The 15,771-nt window shown below is 39.2% G+C and overlaps 1 protein-coding gene across 2 annotated transcripts in view; it reads left to right on the plus strand.

The window, feature by feature from the left end:
* Positions 1 to 298: 298 nt before the first annotated feature.
* Positions 299 to 15,771, plus strand: part of Pde3b (phosphodiesterase 3B) — a 146,302-nt gene continuing 130,829 nt past the window's right edge. For both annotated transcript variants that reach the window (XM_036189986.1, XM_036189975.1), the window contains exon 1: positions 299 to 1,304. In XM_036189986.1, coding sequence (XP_036045879.1) covers positions 363 to 1,304 — 942 coding nt within the window. In that variant the 5' untranslated portion in view covers positions 299 to 362. The remainder of the gene's footprint in view (positions 1,305 to 15,771) is intronic.

Genomic DNA, 15,771 nt, shown 5'->3' on the forward strand with positions numbered 1-15,771 from the left:
CTGCAGCCGTGAGGTAACTGCTGCAGCGCGCGGGAGCGTGGAGGCGCCGCCGCCGTCTCCTGTCCCGAGCGGTGTCTGAGGTGGGAGCGGGGTCGGGGGGGTGGGGTGGGGAGAGGGAGAAAAAAAAAAAAAAAGAAGAGGCGTCCGCCGCGGCCCCGGGACGCCGGCGAGGCCCTCCCGCCACTCTCCACAGCCAGCATGAGGCGGGCGCCGCCGCCCCTCAGCCCGCGCGCCGGGGATCCCGGGTGGCGGCGGCGGCGGGCGCAGCCCTGACCGCTCTCTGCGAAGCTCGGGGCGCCCGGAACGCGGAGGGCGCGGGGTCGGCGAGCGCCAGCGGCTACCCCTGCGCCCCGGGGGGAGCCATGAGGAAGGACGAGCGCGAGCGGGACGCGCCAGCCATGAGGTCCCCGTTGCCGCCGCCGCCGCCGCCGCCGCCGCCGGCCGCCTCGCCCCCCGAGAGCCTGCGCAACGGCTACGTGAAGAGCTGCGTGAGCCCGCTGCGGCAGGACCCTCCGCGCGGCTTCTTCTTCCACCTCTGGCGCTTCTGCAACGTGGAGCCGCCGGCGGCCTCGCTCGGCGCCGGGGCACGCCTCTCGCTCGGCGCCCTGGCCGCCTTTGTCCTGGCCGCGCTGCTGGGCGCGGGGCCCGAGCGCTGGGCGGCCGCGGCGAGCGGGCTGCGGACGCTGCTGAGCGCCTGCTCGCTCAGCCTCAGCCCGCTCTTCAGCATCGCCTGTGCCTTCTTCTTCCTCACCTGCTTCCTGACGCGCGCGCAGCGGGGCCCGGGCCGAGGCGCCGCCGGCTCCTGGTGGCTGCTGGCGCTGCCCGCCTGCTGCTACCTGGGCGACTTCGCGGCGTGGCAGTGGTGGTCGTGGCTGCGCGGGGAGCCGGCGGCGGCGGCGGGGGCGGCGGCGGGCCGGCTGTGCCTGGTGCTGAGCTGCGTGGGGCTGCTGACGCTCGCACCCCGCGTGAGGCTGCGCCACGGCGTCCTGGTGCTGCTCTTCGCCGGCCTGGTGTGGTGGGTGTCGTTCTCCGGCCTCGGGGCGCTGCCGCCCGCGCTCAGGCCTCTGCTGTCGTGCTTGGTCGGGGGCGCGGGCTGCCTGCTGGCCCTGGGCTTGGACCACTTCTTTCACGTCCGGGGAGCCTGTCCCCCGCTGCGCTCGGCGACGGCCGCGGAAGAAAAAGTGCCCGTGATCAGACCCCGGAGGAGGTCCAGCTGCGTGTCCCTGGGAGAAAGCGCCGCCGGTTACTATGGCAGTGGCAAGATGTTCAGGAGACCGTCGTTGCCTTGCATTTCCCGAGAGCAGGTAGGGGCTCCGGGGCGGGCAGGGGCTGCGGGGAGGAACGCGGAGGGGAGCGCTGCTCTGCCAGCGCCGTGGCTCTCGGTGGAGAGCAAGGGGCAGGAACTGATTGATGATCTGTGCTGGCGAGGCTCTAGGGCCAAGGGGCTCTAAAAGAGCAAAAGCCAGTGGCTTTTTAAATCAGCGAGTGGAAGTGAAATAACCCACTCTCCGCCTTGACTTGTGCAGGCGGGGAGCTTTCAAGACTTAGGTGACTGACTTGAGGTTTAATAGGTTGACCACCCCCACTTTGGCCATGCTAGGGTCCTACACAGGGCATTTTGGTACCATTGATCTGTTTGCTGTTAAAGTGAGGATGTCTGCCTGGAGGTGACCAGCAGCCTTTAATATGAGAGTGTGTGCGGATTTTCAACAGTAAGGGACCTGTCAGGAATGATGATAACAGAGGACAAATGAGTGCCTTTATAATTAAAAGAACAGAAACGAGCCCAGGAAAGAGACTTAATATAGATGAATAGGCAGCACTAAGGCAATTTAAAAAGTGTTTTTACAGACCAACTCATGGGCTTGTGTATTTCTTGCATAATTAGGAGAAGGTTTTAGCAATTTAACCTTTAAACTTAGTAATGTGTGGAAAGATGCCCAAAACATTTCCTCCTCCACCCCCATAAGCTTTCAGATTTTGTTTTCTTAAAGGAATTGGAATCATCATGAGGGAATGAACTTGCATCTCTATAGCGTTGGGAAATCCACGTACCAGGCCAAGAGATCCTTTAAGGATAGCTAGCTATTCAGTATTGAACATTTGCCGAGCACAAATACTTTACGTTTATTGTTTTGGATCTTCCCAAGGACTGTGTTTGGTGGGGTGACATTAACATTAGTTTAGGCAGACATGTATTCGGGCAGACAGGGAAGATACAGGGCCCAAAAGTGACATTAGGGTCTGATTAGATTTTTCAGTTCTGGGAGGTGTGTTCTGTGCAACTTAGAGGGTAACTGTAGGAGCTGTGTGGAGGATTGTATATCTATCCTTAGCTGTCAGATTTGCCGATTAGTAATATTTTTCACACTGTGACTCAGTAGATGGGAAACAAACGTTTCTTGTTCTATACACATTTGAGGTACTGGTCTCTCTGTGTTTTGTGTTCTCTTCAAAATCTATGAGCTACTACATTGATTTTATGGCCTGCTAAACACTGATCTAAGTATCAGTATGTAGTATTTCATGAGACCTTTTAATGCTGCTCCTTGATTTCTTTTTCTTTTTCTTTTTTGAGACAAGAGTCTTGCTGTGTATTCTAGTCTGGCTCTCCTAGATGGGCCTTCAACTAGAGGACCCTTCTGTCTCCTGTTCCTGAGTGTACCACTTTGCTTGACTTTGGAGGCCACTCTTGTGCTGTTGTTATTTGGCCAGATGCTAGGAAAAACAAACAAACCAGTTACACCTTTTGTTTTCTAAGTTTACTACTGGCAATAATAGACAATGTGTAGAAAAATGTTTATCAAGTGAAAACTTGTTAGATTAGTTGTCTATCAGATGGTGTCAGCTGTTTTCATAGATTGGGATATATTTGACTTTTATGTGACTAGATTGCATTTTTAACATTGGAAAAGTCTTTTAGCACAGTTTCACCACTTTTGTAGGGAATTTTTAGGCAAATATTACAGTTTAAATATTTTAGGTGTAATTTGTTGGTAAGTTAGGAACAGTTAGATATGATCTTTTGTAAATTGAAAAATTCCAGTCTTTTCCTAGTGTGGTTCCCTTGCTATCAAGTCAACTTTTTTTTCATCCTTTAAGTGCAGTATTATTCCAGATAATGTCACTTATTATTTGTAATAGAAGAAAATACAATTCCTGTCTTTAAAGATAGCATATTTTCTTAAGAGTAGAAAACCTTACTCAGATTCTGCTCTTGAGTAAAAACATTTTGAGTGTCTTAAAGTATATACTAATAGTTTACAGGTTTATACCTGAGTACTTACTGTTCAGTGCTCTGAAGTGATACTATTTGGGCATTTCTAGATAAGGGTATTTTTAACATAGCAAAGATTACAATACAAGAATTTTTATTTATGCTGCTTAACATAGAGGATTTGTGCTTTTTGTATGTGTTTTTTGTTAAAAAGTTAAGAAATCAGTACTTTTATGGAAGTAGAAGATCAAGCAGTTTTCGAATTGTTCAAGTGTTACATATGATAACTGTAAAATAAGAATTTAGGTGAAACGACATAAGGGAAAATGATCTGGATTCACAGGCAGAGGTTTAAAGATCAAATCTTGGCCTTACTGTTTGGAGACATAAATGAACTTCTCTGTGTCTGTGTACTAGTAAATGAATTCTATAATATCTTCTGGTTCTAAATTAATTTCATTCAGTGATTTTTTTTTTTTTGCTTTCAGTAGCATATAAATAAAAGTGTATGGATTCACAAATGAATAATTTAAAAAAAAAAGGTTTATTTTAGTATTGAAGATTATCCCTGCTATCCCTGTATATTTTCCAAGGTATGATTGGGGAAAAATGAACAAAACTGCATTTTTTGGAGAGAGCTTTCTTTTAAAAAGTAAATTCGTTTTTGTGATAAAGTGGTTGAAACATTTTCTAGAATATAAAGGTCTTTATTAAAATCTTTGAAAAACACTTGAAAATGCAAAATCAACATAAATGTTTTGTTTACATGAGAATAGAGTTAGAGTAAAATTTGACTTTTTGGATGTTATATTAGATGCAATGCTGAAAATAACAGCATGAATGTAAGATATTTGTATTATATTTGTAATTTTAAAATATATTTGTATTTGTATTTATGTCAGTTCTTAGGTAAGGTCCTCTTTTAGAAACATATCTAGGAATTTAAGGTTAAAATCTAATTATTGCTGACTGTGTTCTTTGGAGGGTTAACAGAAGCAGTAAGTTTACAGTTTGCCAAGAGTAGGCCGCAACTAAGAGGAAGTTTCAAGCAAAATCACTTGTCTATATGAAAGTTGTGACGGGAACTGAACTGTGTTTCTGTTCCATTTTAGTTATATATCTTGGAGTGTAGTGGTCAGCTTACAGCACTGCCATTCTTGTATACTATTAGAGGGACCAGCCCTAATATTATACATCCCAGGGGCTCAGGAGAGAGAACTACTAACTGTAAGGACTATTTTCAGGAAATAGAATCTCAGCACACCAAGCTCCATCCATAGTCCACTTGCTTTAATTCTTCTGGCATACCATCCTTCAGTTCTGTTCTCGTGCCTAGTTCCTTTCTTGCCTGATTTCTCTCTATACTTATCTATTGCTCCCTCTAAGTTCTAACTTAATTCTCTCTTCTTAATTCTGCCTCACCTAGGGCCTTTTCAGCTTGTTCTTACCCAGCTAGTACTTCCCCATCTGGCTCTTCCTCATCTTCCATCTCATTCCTTTAGTACTCTCTTCTAGTCCTTCAATCTAGTTCTTCCCCATCTCAGTTTGTCCCTCTCAAATTCTTACCCATCTAGTTCTTCCATTCTCTTTTCTCTTCTCTGTCCTGTGCCCTGGAAGTCCTGGTATATAAAGGGAGGGTCTGAGCTAAAATGTATAAAGCTATTACTTAATGTCCACCTGACCTAGGCAGTGTCCCCTTGTGGAATTTACCTTAAATCAGGAGACTTGTATGTGGGCTGCTATCACTGTTAGTCCTTGAAAGTTGGGCACCCACCTGGGCGGTGTTTCCTGTAGTCCTTGAAAGTGGCTAAGGGAGATATATGATTCCAGAGAGCCTTTCCTGGAATGTGTATGTCCAGAGAGTCCACACTGTTAGCCCTTCTTAGGGAAAAGTCAATTGGGAAAACTCTGAAAGCACACATGATTTTCGTAACAGAATACAGCTGATATATAACAAGCCAAGTAACACCAAAAACTCCTTGGGATTTGGCTTCATCTGGAGGAATTCCCTGATCCCTCCAGGTAGTGACTTTGCCATAACCAGCTGAGTTCTTATGATATATTCCTGAGGCCTGTAGCATGCCATTGCATGTGTCCTTACTTAAATGTGAGCTGTAGAAAAATGAAAGTTAGTTTGTAAGATGTTTTTTCTATACCTTAAATGCCAAGTGCTTTCTAAATGGTTAGGTAAATATTTACAAATCCTGTGGCCTTAATGCTCATAAATACTATTTAAAGTGTTAATTTTATTTAAAAAAAAGTGTGCATATGTAATGTGGAGACTTAAGAAAAGGAGATTTTAAAGTGTGATTAATGTCCTCAAATAATTTTCCAGGCATAACCCACTGTAAGTTTCTTTGATAATATTTTAATAGTTTTGAAATTTATTTCATAGCTTCAGTAAACGTTTTAGTTTCATGTTAAAATTTCTAGTAATAACAGCCTACAGGACAGTTTTTCTCCTCTTGTTTCTTTTGGATATATGCTGCCACCAGGTATCTTTCAAGAATACTGACTTGGCTAGGTTCTTCATCCTCTTAAAAAAATACTTAGTGGCTTTTTATTATACACAAGCTAAAGTTCATGCCCTTGACCATTGCTTGCAAAGACCTTCATAACCTGCTTTTAGTCCTTTTCATTTTTGTTTTAAATTTGTTATTATTTATAAATATAATTCATTATTATTTATAAATATAATTTATTATTATTTATTATTCATTTTTTATTTTAGGATTTGTGGATCACCTACCCAGTGTTCATATTAGTTGTAGCTATTTGAGGGTTGCTTATTGTTAGTGAGCTTGTTGTATACTTTTTTCCTTTGCTTTTACCTTTCCTAAAGTTGAGTTCTCCTTTAGGGAATAAATAGGATTAAGATATTTGGACAGATAACTAGTACTTAATAGGCAAGTGGAGAACAGATCTTTACTGTTGCAGAGTTGACCATATATAAGAATAAAAGTTGACTATGTGGCAGAATATTTTAATTATATTAGACAGTAGCATTTATATAACATGTTTCATATACTGAGCGAAAGGTACCCACTAGTAAAGCTGTGAAGTTTGTTTTCATCACTCTTAGGGTGACTTCCCCAGTGATGGGGCTCATCTCTCATTCTCTTCTCTTTTAGGAAAAAGAGGTCATTACCAGGTCAGCCTATTTCCCTAGCACACTCTCCAGGCTTTCAATGGCCTTTCTAAAGCAGAGAGAACCTCCAGATGCTGAAAAGCTTATCTTAGTGTAAATGTTTGTATAGATGATATTGGAGAAATTTAGAGTTTAATTGAAATCTCATTACATATAAGGGAGAGAAATTGAGCCTCAGAAGAATGAGAAGATTGACTCCAGTTTATGCTGTAAGATGCTGTGAGTGAGGCCTAGAACCTAGATACTGACTTCTAGTTCAACTGTACTTTTCCCAAAGAGCCCATGGACCTGCCTGCAGTCATAGTTTCCTAAAGCTGTAGTTAATTTTCCAAGTATTGTTAATTATGTAATATAGAACAATGTCCTTAGTTATAGGAAGTCAGGGGAAAGAATGGGAGAGATGGGGGAGGAGGGAGTTTAAGTGGGTGTCTTGAAAATCAGAGTCCATAATAATCCTTTTGAAGATGTTATGTTTATATGTTATGTGCCAGGCTTTTCAGGGTGTAGCTAGTCTCAAACTCCAGTGCCATCCAGGCCAGCCTGGTAGTGAATCTTGAGACAGGGGAGAGTGAAGAGAGAGTAGAGAGCAGAAGTGAGCTGAGGGAGTACTATGTGCCAGGGTGCCTGCAATAGCTGGATTCTGTCTGTGGGTACTTCTTGACAGGTTATAGCCTCGAGCTGCTGTTCACTTTGTTATTTACAAGCATACCTAGCATTATCTAGGTATTTGTTAAAAGCCTGTTATTTCGGTAGACCTACCAAAAGTCAGAAGAGTGTATCTCCCAGTGTTTTGTTTTCTTCTTCTGTAACCTAGAACTTTCTTATCAGTATTGGATTTTCTAGGAGGTATGTTTGACTAGTTCTTCATTACATGCATTTCATACAACTTGTGTTCAGCACATTTTAAATGTATTTAATTATAATTTAAATTTTAAATGAGAAATGTCATAATAAAAGACTCTATATACCTGTATATTTATATGATCTAAGGGAAACAAAACAAAAGAAAACAGGTAACATGGTCATTGCTTGCTTCCTTTGAAAGTCCTTTCTTCCCCATCCTCTCTTTCATCACATTCTTCTTTCTCAGGCATTATGCCTATCCTGTTCGTTCCCTTGCTTATTTTAATAACCTCCTATGAATGTATACCTAAATAATATCTGTAATCCTGCTTGATTTTTAAATTTATATAACATAGAAATATGCTGCATACATTCCTCTATAGCTTCACATTTTGCTTGACAATTTTTGAAGTACATCCATGTTGAAGTGGATAGTTGTATTTTATTTTTCAGTGTTATGTATTATTTCATTGCTGGAACATAGTAAACTTAGTTATCCTTTTTATTGCTTGTAGATCCTTGAGTTTTTTTTTTTTCATTTTTTTTGCTATTAAGAATAGTGTTATGAAAATTCTTGTTATTATCTCCCATTACAAATGTGTGTGTGTGTGTGTGTGTGTGTGTGTGTAGAAGTAGAATTGTTAGGTTGCAAGATGTGTTTATATTCAGCTTTCATGTCTATAAGCAGAGTAGAAAGCACTCTAAAGATGTCTGTGCTCTAATTCCTTGAGTTTCTATGTTACCTTTTATACATAGTGGAGGGACTTTACAGTTGAGATCAAGTTAAGGGTTTTGAAATGGGGAGATTATTTTAGGATTATCTGATTGGGCCTGATGTAAACACTTAGGTTCTTTAAAAGGAGTATATAGGCGGACTTTTTTTTCCTGCTTGCCAGTTCACAAATAACCAACACAGAGACCCAATATTAATTATAAATGCTCAGCCAATAGCTTAGACTTGTTACTAACTAACTTTCACATTTAAATTAACCCATATTTCTTATCTGTGCTTTGTCATGTGGCTTAGTACCTTTTCTCAGTATGGCATGCCCATCTTGCTTTTCTCTGCATTTCTCACTAGTCCTGACTCCACCCTTCTTCCTCTCAGCATTTTCAGTTTGGCTTCCCTGCCTAACCTTATCCTATTCAGCTATTGGCCAGTCAGCTTCTTTATTAAACCAATAAAGTAATATATATTCACAGTGTACAGAAGAATTATCCCAAAGAAGGAGAAGAGAGAAGCAGGGCAGAGAAAGCAGTGGGGCAGTGGGAATGGTGCTGGAGGAAGGCAGTGTTAGGCTTCAGTTAGTTTGCCTCTGCTAGTTCTGTTGTTATAAGGATAATGAGCCAGGGAAAGCTAGCCAGGAAAGAAGCTGGAAAAGGCAGAGGACAGATTTCTTCAGAAAGTAGTAAATCTATGCCAACCCCTAGATTTAGGTCAGTGAAACCTATGTCAGTCAGATTTTTGTCCTATAGAGCTGTGGTACATTTGCCTTGTTGATGTTTTTGTTTCATTACTGGGATGTATTAGATTGCTAGAGCTGTAGCAACAAAGTACCACAAGCTGGCAATTTAAAGACTTTAAATAGCCTTACATTTCTGGAGGCTAGAAGATCAAGATCAAGGTGCCCCCATGCTTGGTTCCTTCTGAAGACTTCTATAACATTTTTATGACTTGCTATTTTGGATATGCCAAGCTCTGAAGATTCTAAAATGGCAAGTACAAAGTATTTCAAGGAGATCACACACTAATAGTAGAAGATATATAATGATGTGGTAATTATAATTTGATGTGGTAATTAATGTAATAAAGGTATGAACTAGGTATCATGAAACGTCATACAAGAAACAGCCAACCTTCTGTACAAATTAGAAAGCCTTCAAGAAGTATGCAACGATTTAGCTTAAATCCCCCCCCCCCCCCCCAGACAGGGTTTCTCTGTGTAGCTTTGTGCCTCTCCTGGAACTTGCTCTGGAGACCAGGCTGGCCTCGAACTCACAGCGATTCCCCCTGGCTCTGCCTCCCAAGTGCTGGGATTAAAGGCGTGTGCCACCAACACCTGTCCCTAGCTTAAATTTTAAAGGAAAATAAAAACTAAAAATTTTCCCTCTGTGCTTTTACAAGGAAATTCTAAAGGTCTCTTGGTATCTCCCTTCATTCTAAATACAAAAATAAGTGATTTTGAAAAAAATCAGCCTAAATTTTGAAAAGTCATATAAGGGCTGGAGAGATGGCTCAGAGGTTAAGAGCACTGACTGCTCTTCCAGAGGTCCTGAGTTCAATTCCCAGCAACCACATGGTGGCTCACAACCATCTGTAATGAGATCTGGGGCCCTCTTCTGGCCTGCAGTCATATATGCTGCATACATTAAATAAATAAGTAAGTAAGTAAATAAATAAATGGAAAAATCATATAAGATAGACCCTGTGAAATCAGGTAAGCTGTTCACCATTCAGTTACTAATCAGTACTAAAAACCAAAAAAGATAATAAATTCTGCACCAGAAATGCTAACACCAACAGTAAAAAAGTAATACAGGTAATAAATTTTACCTAGATTTAGAAGAGATTATTCTAATTCGATAGAATGATTGTAAAGTGCTTACCAGCCCTGTGAACTAAGTATTGGGCCCTGCTGTGCAGCTAAAAATGTATGTGGAAAACATTATAAGATGCTAAATACCATTTCTAGTATAGAACATGCCTCTGAGAGATATCCCAGTTCAAGGGGGCAGGTGAGATAGCTCAGTCAGTAAAGTTGAGGGAACTGGGAAGATAGTTCAGTCAGTAAAGGGCTTGCTGTACAAGCAAGAGAACCTGAGTTTGATACATAGAACCCATTTAAAGAGCCTGATTATGGAGGTGGATGCTAATGATACCATTGCTACAGAGGTGGAGATGGAGGATCCCTAGGGCCTCCTGCCTATCTAGTCTGATTGATGAGCTCCAGAGTAATGAAATATATAATGATGTTTTTGAAGATGACACCAGAGGTTGCCCTCTGCCTTTACAAGCACACACATATACCCCTGTACATACACACAAGTGCATGTTTAAAAAAAAAAAAACAAAACTCCCAGTTGACAAAAACTAGAAGTCAAACATTTAAAAATATCTTTTGTAAAAAATTATAAAACTGCAGTTGTTGAATTGGCATAAGAAAATATTAGGACTGGATGTGTACCTCAGGTGTAGAGCAGTTGCCTTGTATATGTGAGTCCATGGGTTTGATCTCCAGCCCTACCAAAATGAAAACAAAACAAAACAAAACAAAACAAACAAAAAACCAAAAACCTTAAGACTTTACCTCCAAAGAGATCAAAGTAGGAATCCTGTGAGGTTATTAGACATTGAAGTCAACTTTTATTTGAAGAGTTTCTACCATTTTCAGAGACCTTAGATCTTCTGCTATGCATGCTGTGCTAGAGTACAAAGCCTAGATCTGTTACAAGTAAGGAATCAATAGAAAACCTCTGTATAAAGCAAAGACCTTTAAAAGTGCTACTTGTTCTATTGTAAAGGTAGATAAATTAAATATGGCATTCAAGATTGGATTCCTAGTTTGACCTTGACACAAGGGAGTCAAAAAGGGCTTAAATCTCCCCTGAAGATATTTATGTGTTATCACAAGATGGCTTGAATGTGTGTATGTGTACAAACATATGTAATTTTTAAAAAAGATTTGTTTATTTATTAAGCTTATAGTGTTCTGCTTGCACGTATCCCATAAGCCAGAAGAGAGCACCAGATATCATTACAGATGTTTGTGAGCCACCATATGGTTGCTGGGAATTGAACTCAGGACCTCTGGAAGAGCAGTCAGTGCTCTTAACCTCTGAACCATCTCTCCAGATGCCTGTAATAATTTTTAGACTTAACTTGAAGTTAAATATGCTTAATTTTATAATCAGTTATTTTTATGTGCACAATTTGTTCACAGTAAGTATACTCATGTAGCTGTGTAGACATTAACCACCATTTATATATAGAATGATTTTTACCTTTCCAAACTGAGTAGTACTCCATACGTGCTAAACTAATAGCTCTCCATTACTCCTATTTCTTAAGCCCCTAGTCACCACTATTTTCCTTGCTGTGTTTGGATTTGACTACTTTAGGAACTTCATATAAATTATTGAACAGTAGTTGTCCTTTCCTGACTGGCTTATTTCACTTAGCATTATGATTTCAGGGTATATATGTTGCAGCATGTCTTAGAATTTCCTTCCTTTATGTGACTAAATGTTCTAAGTATATGCCATGCTTTTTTTAATCCATTCATTTGGGGCTATGTACTAGATTAGGTTGCTTCCACCTTCTAGCTATTGTGAATAATACGATGTTGTAAACATGGATGATTGAGTTCCTGCCATTAGTTCTTTAGGGTATATTCCCAGAAGTAGAACTATTGAATTCTATCTACTGTACTATTTTCTACAAGTGGCTGCTTTACTTTATATTATTTTTCTGTATTATTTATTTATATGATTATTTAAAAAATTTGTTCTTTGAATTATAGCCAGGCAAGCTAGAGTAAGAGTAGGTTATCTCACGAGGTAATGATTTAGGTATTGGGAATGTTCAAGAGAAGACCAATCCTGCTTTAAAGTATACATATGCCTCAAATAGGAACCAGACAAAATCTTTTTTAAAATTTATTTGCTTTTATTTTATGTGCATTGGTGTTTTGCCTGCACTGTGTCTCTTGGAGTGTGTCAGATCCCCTGGAATTGGAGTAACCGACAGTTGTGAGATGTTTGGGTGCTGGGAATTGAACCTGGGTCCTCTGGAAGAACTGCTAGTGCTCTTAACTGCTGAGCCATTTCTCCAGACCGTGACAAAATCTTGATATAATCTCCCAGCTACAAAAGTCTATTACTTTATTCTCCAAGCTTATGAAAATTGAAGCTTATGGAATGTGTTTGATTTCCTTGTCCTCATTTCTCCTTGTACTTCCCGATAAAGCTGTTCCTGACCTTCTCCCAACAATACAGTTTAAATGCCCTCTTTCTTTCGCTTGTTTTTTGAGATTGAGTCATGTAGCCTAGGCTGGCCTTGAACTTGGTTTGTAGCCAAGGATAATCTTGAATTTCTGGTCCTCTTGCCTCTATCCACTGAGTGCTGGGATTATAGGAATGCCTGTCTTTCTGTGTTTATCAGAATTTATTGTGTATGAAAAATGTGCCAAGCTTTGTTCTATGTATTTTTTTACTCTAATAGAGTGTTAAAAATTCTGAGAAATAGAAAATAAAGTACAGTGAGATAACTTGAGGTAGTTTGAATACTGTGATGCATGGACAAATCAGAGCTTAGTAGTGGACAGAGAGACAGATATTAAGACCAGACTTGTAGAGGGACAGGTTTGTGGCTTTCAAGTGTGACTGTCAGGGAAAGCCTTTCTGAAGAGGTGCTGTTGTAACTGGCACATGAATGTTGACCAAGAACTGTCATGCTGTGGGGAGGCACTTAACCAGGTAGAAGACTAACAAAGGTAAAGGCCTCATGGTGGGAAATAGCTTAGCATGCTTTGGGGTTAGAAAGAAAACAGTATCTTGAGAGTGGTAGAAATGGTAAGAGTATGGATCTCAGAAATGCCTTGTAGACCATGTTAGCATTTGCATTTCATTATAATTGAATCCTAATGAGAAGTCATGAGACAGTTTTATGATATAATTTATATTTTAGAAAGGCTATTCTGGCTTACTTACAGGCTGTTGATAGAGAGTAGCTATAGTGGAAGTGGGAAGATAGGAGGCTATTGCCTTTGTCCAAGTGAGAGATAAGTATCTCAGGTAATTTTTCCTTTCTATCTCTGTTTATCAATACTTAGAATATTCTTTTAAAAATAGTTTGTAGTGCTTATAAATATTGTTAAAATACCTTTACATGGTATTTTAGTTAGGTGTGTAACTGTTGTCGTCATTAGTTTTGTGTTTTTTTAAGCACAGGGTAAAAATCTCATCCTTCTTCCTCATATATTACTATTAGCATTTTTGGTATAACAAAGTTACTAGTTTGGTGTTTGTATTGATTAGTTTTATTGTCAACTAGACACAACGTGAGAAGGGAGAACCTCAACCAAGGGATCACCCAAATCAGATTGACTCTTGGCCATGTCTTGGCCTTGATTATTGATTTATGTGGGAGGGCCCAGTCTACTGCGAACAGTGCCACCCTGAGCAGGTGGGCTTGAGACTGGATAATAAAGTGAGCACAGATCCAGGAAGCAGCTGTCCTCGATAGGTTTTGCTCTAGATTCTTGCCATAACTTCTTTCAGGACTGTTACTTAGAAGTGTAAGATGAAATAAACACTTTCTTCCTCAAGTTCCTTTTGGTTATAGTGTTTATGACAGCAACAGAAAGCAAATTTGAACAGCGTTTAATAAGTTCCTACTAAATAAATTCATAGAAGTTACTATTACCTGAACAGAAGGCTTTCTGCAGTTAGTACAGATGACATAAATCAGTAGCTACAGTGACCTAAATTTGCAATAGAATAAAACACATTTCCTCATACTTTATGTGGAGAATCAATATACACAGTATGTAGCTGAGAAAAACGTACTATTAGAAAGCCAGCAGGTTTTTGTAAGGGCTGAAACAAATAAGAAAGATTTAGGAAAATAAAACCCAGAGGTTGTTTCATTGCTCTATTGGATAAAGACTGGCCTGGTGTAACAAGAGACAAACCATACAGTGACTCAAATAAGATGGCTACTTATTTCTCATGTAGCAGGACACACAGTAAAAGTGGAAGTTTTTTCATGGGCTCTGGCCTTCTGATGCTTTGTTATCTTTAGGGTCTTATCTTCAAAGACTGCTGACACTGTAAAGAAGATGATGCTAGTGATTAATACAAATTGTTTAGGTCCTATAATTAATTTTAAACTATTGAAATAGTGGTTAGTTTTTAATGTGTAGATTTTTTTTATTAAAATAATTTGAGACATTCAGAATTTTAAGTGATAAGAAAATATCCACAGGATGACCCTATACCCAGAAGTATATAGACAGCATAGATTGGAGTCATTGGGTTATTAAATTACAAAAAATAGAGGTTAAGAAGTTGGTAGTTCATAAGGTAGGCGTGGATATGGGAGAAGTTAGGGATAATAAATAGCTGGGGGTGAATATGATCGAAATATACTGTATGAAATTCTCAAAGGGTTAATAAAGATATTTATTAAATAAACAAAATATCTAGTCTTTTCCACTGGTGACTAAAACTTAGAGAGTAATGTTAAAATTGAATGACTTTTGTACCTAATTAAAGATGTAAAATGACAACATCTGCTTAATTTTATTATAAATATGCCACGCCTTTATTAAAATGATTTTTAAAGTTGGGCCAGGGGATGGCTCACATGCAATTTGGACATAGGTTCTGTGTCTAGAGCCCATGCATTAAAACAGCTGACTTTGCCTTAAAAAGTAGAAAGTGAGAACCTTCCTGAAAGTTAGCCTGTGCGTGTAGGCCTGCATGCTTACATATACATACACAATAAGTAAGTAATTAAAAAATAAAAATCCCCAAATGTAAGTGTACTATTTAGTTATATTGATGTTTTTGGTAACATGATACTGTTATTAAATCCATACAAAATATCTCTCAGATATCCTTTTTGCTTAAATAGGTTTGTAAGTGAATAGGCATGGCTGAACTATGTTTGTTAGATTAAGAGGATTAAAGTGCATTTAACTTGTATTTTCAATTTATGATGGGTTTATTGTGGTATAACTCCATTGCAAGTCAAAATGTATCCATACTCAGAAATAGCTGAAGAATACCTGGATAGATCCAAGAGTAGATAGAAGTTCCTGAAGGAACTTTCCAACTTAGTCCACAAATTGAACTATGATGAGATTAAGGAACTATGAAAAAAATTCTGCAATTCCCATTTTTTTCTATTTTAACTTGTCTAATGAGCATTTATTTTGTCTTCTTTCATTGGTCAGGTGGATTTACAGTTCAGTGTATTAGTATCAAGTTAATTAGTATTTATTCTTAAATTATGTTTCAAAAGGTAAAATCTACACTAATTGGAATTGCCAGTCAGCATTTTCTCAAATTACTATATAATTTGCTTTTATTGTACAATTCAAAATATGTAATTTTTATTACATATAATATAATATATTAATAAGAATTGATAAAGAAACTTTTTCTACAAAACCTACACTCAGAATTTTATCTCTGTGCTGGTAACTGTCAAGTATGTGTTTTAATTTTTTATATTGAGATTGTGTTGTTTCTAGTAAAGAAATTAAAATTTCCACCTTCACATGTTTTTAACCATAGGGAAAACATCAGTGTTTTCAAGAAATTAGATATTTCAAAAATTTCAATGTCTTACTTTGTTTCAAGCAATCCATTGATCCTTTATATGTCAAATCTTCAGGATATCAGAGTTGCATGTTTTCAGGCTTAGAGAAAAATGGACACTGGATCCTAGCAACTGAAAACAAATAGAAATACTTCACTACCTGTGTATAATTGCTAACACTTAGGTCAGCAGTTTGTCTTGTTTACTTGGGAACCCTTTTTCAGTTGTATGTTTACA

Source organism: Onychomys torridus, chromosome 1 (assembly GCF_903995425.1).
Source record: "Onychomys torridus chromosome 1, mOncTor1.1, whole genome shotgun sequence".
Taxonomy (NCBI): Eukaryota; Metazoa; Chordata; class Mammalia; order Rodentia; family Cricetidae; genus Onychomys; species Onychomys torridus.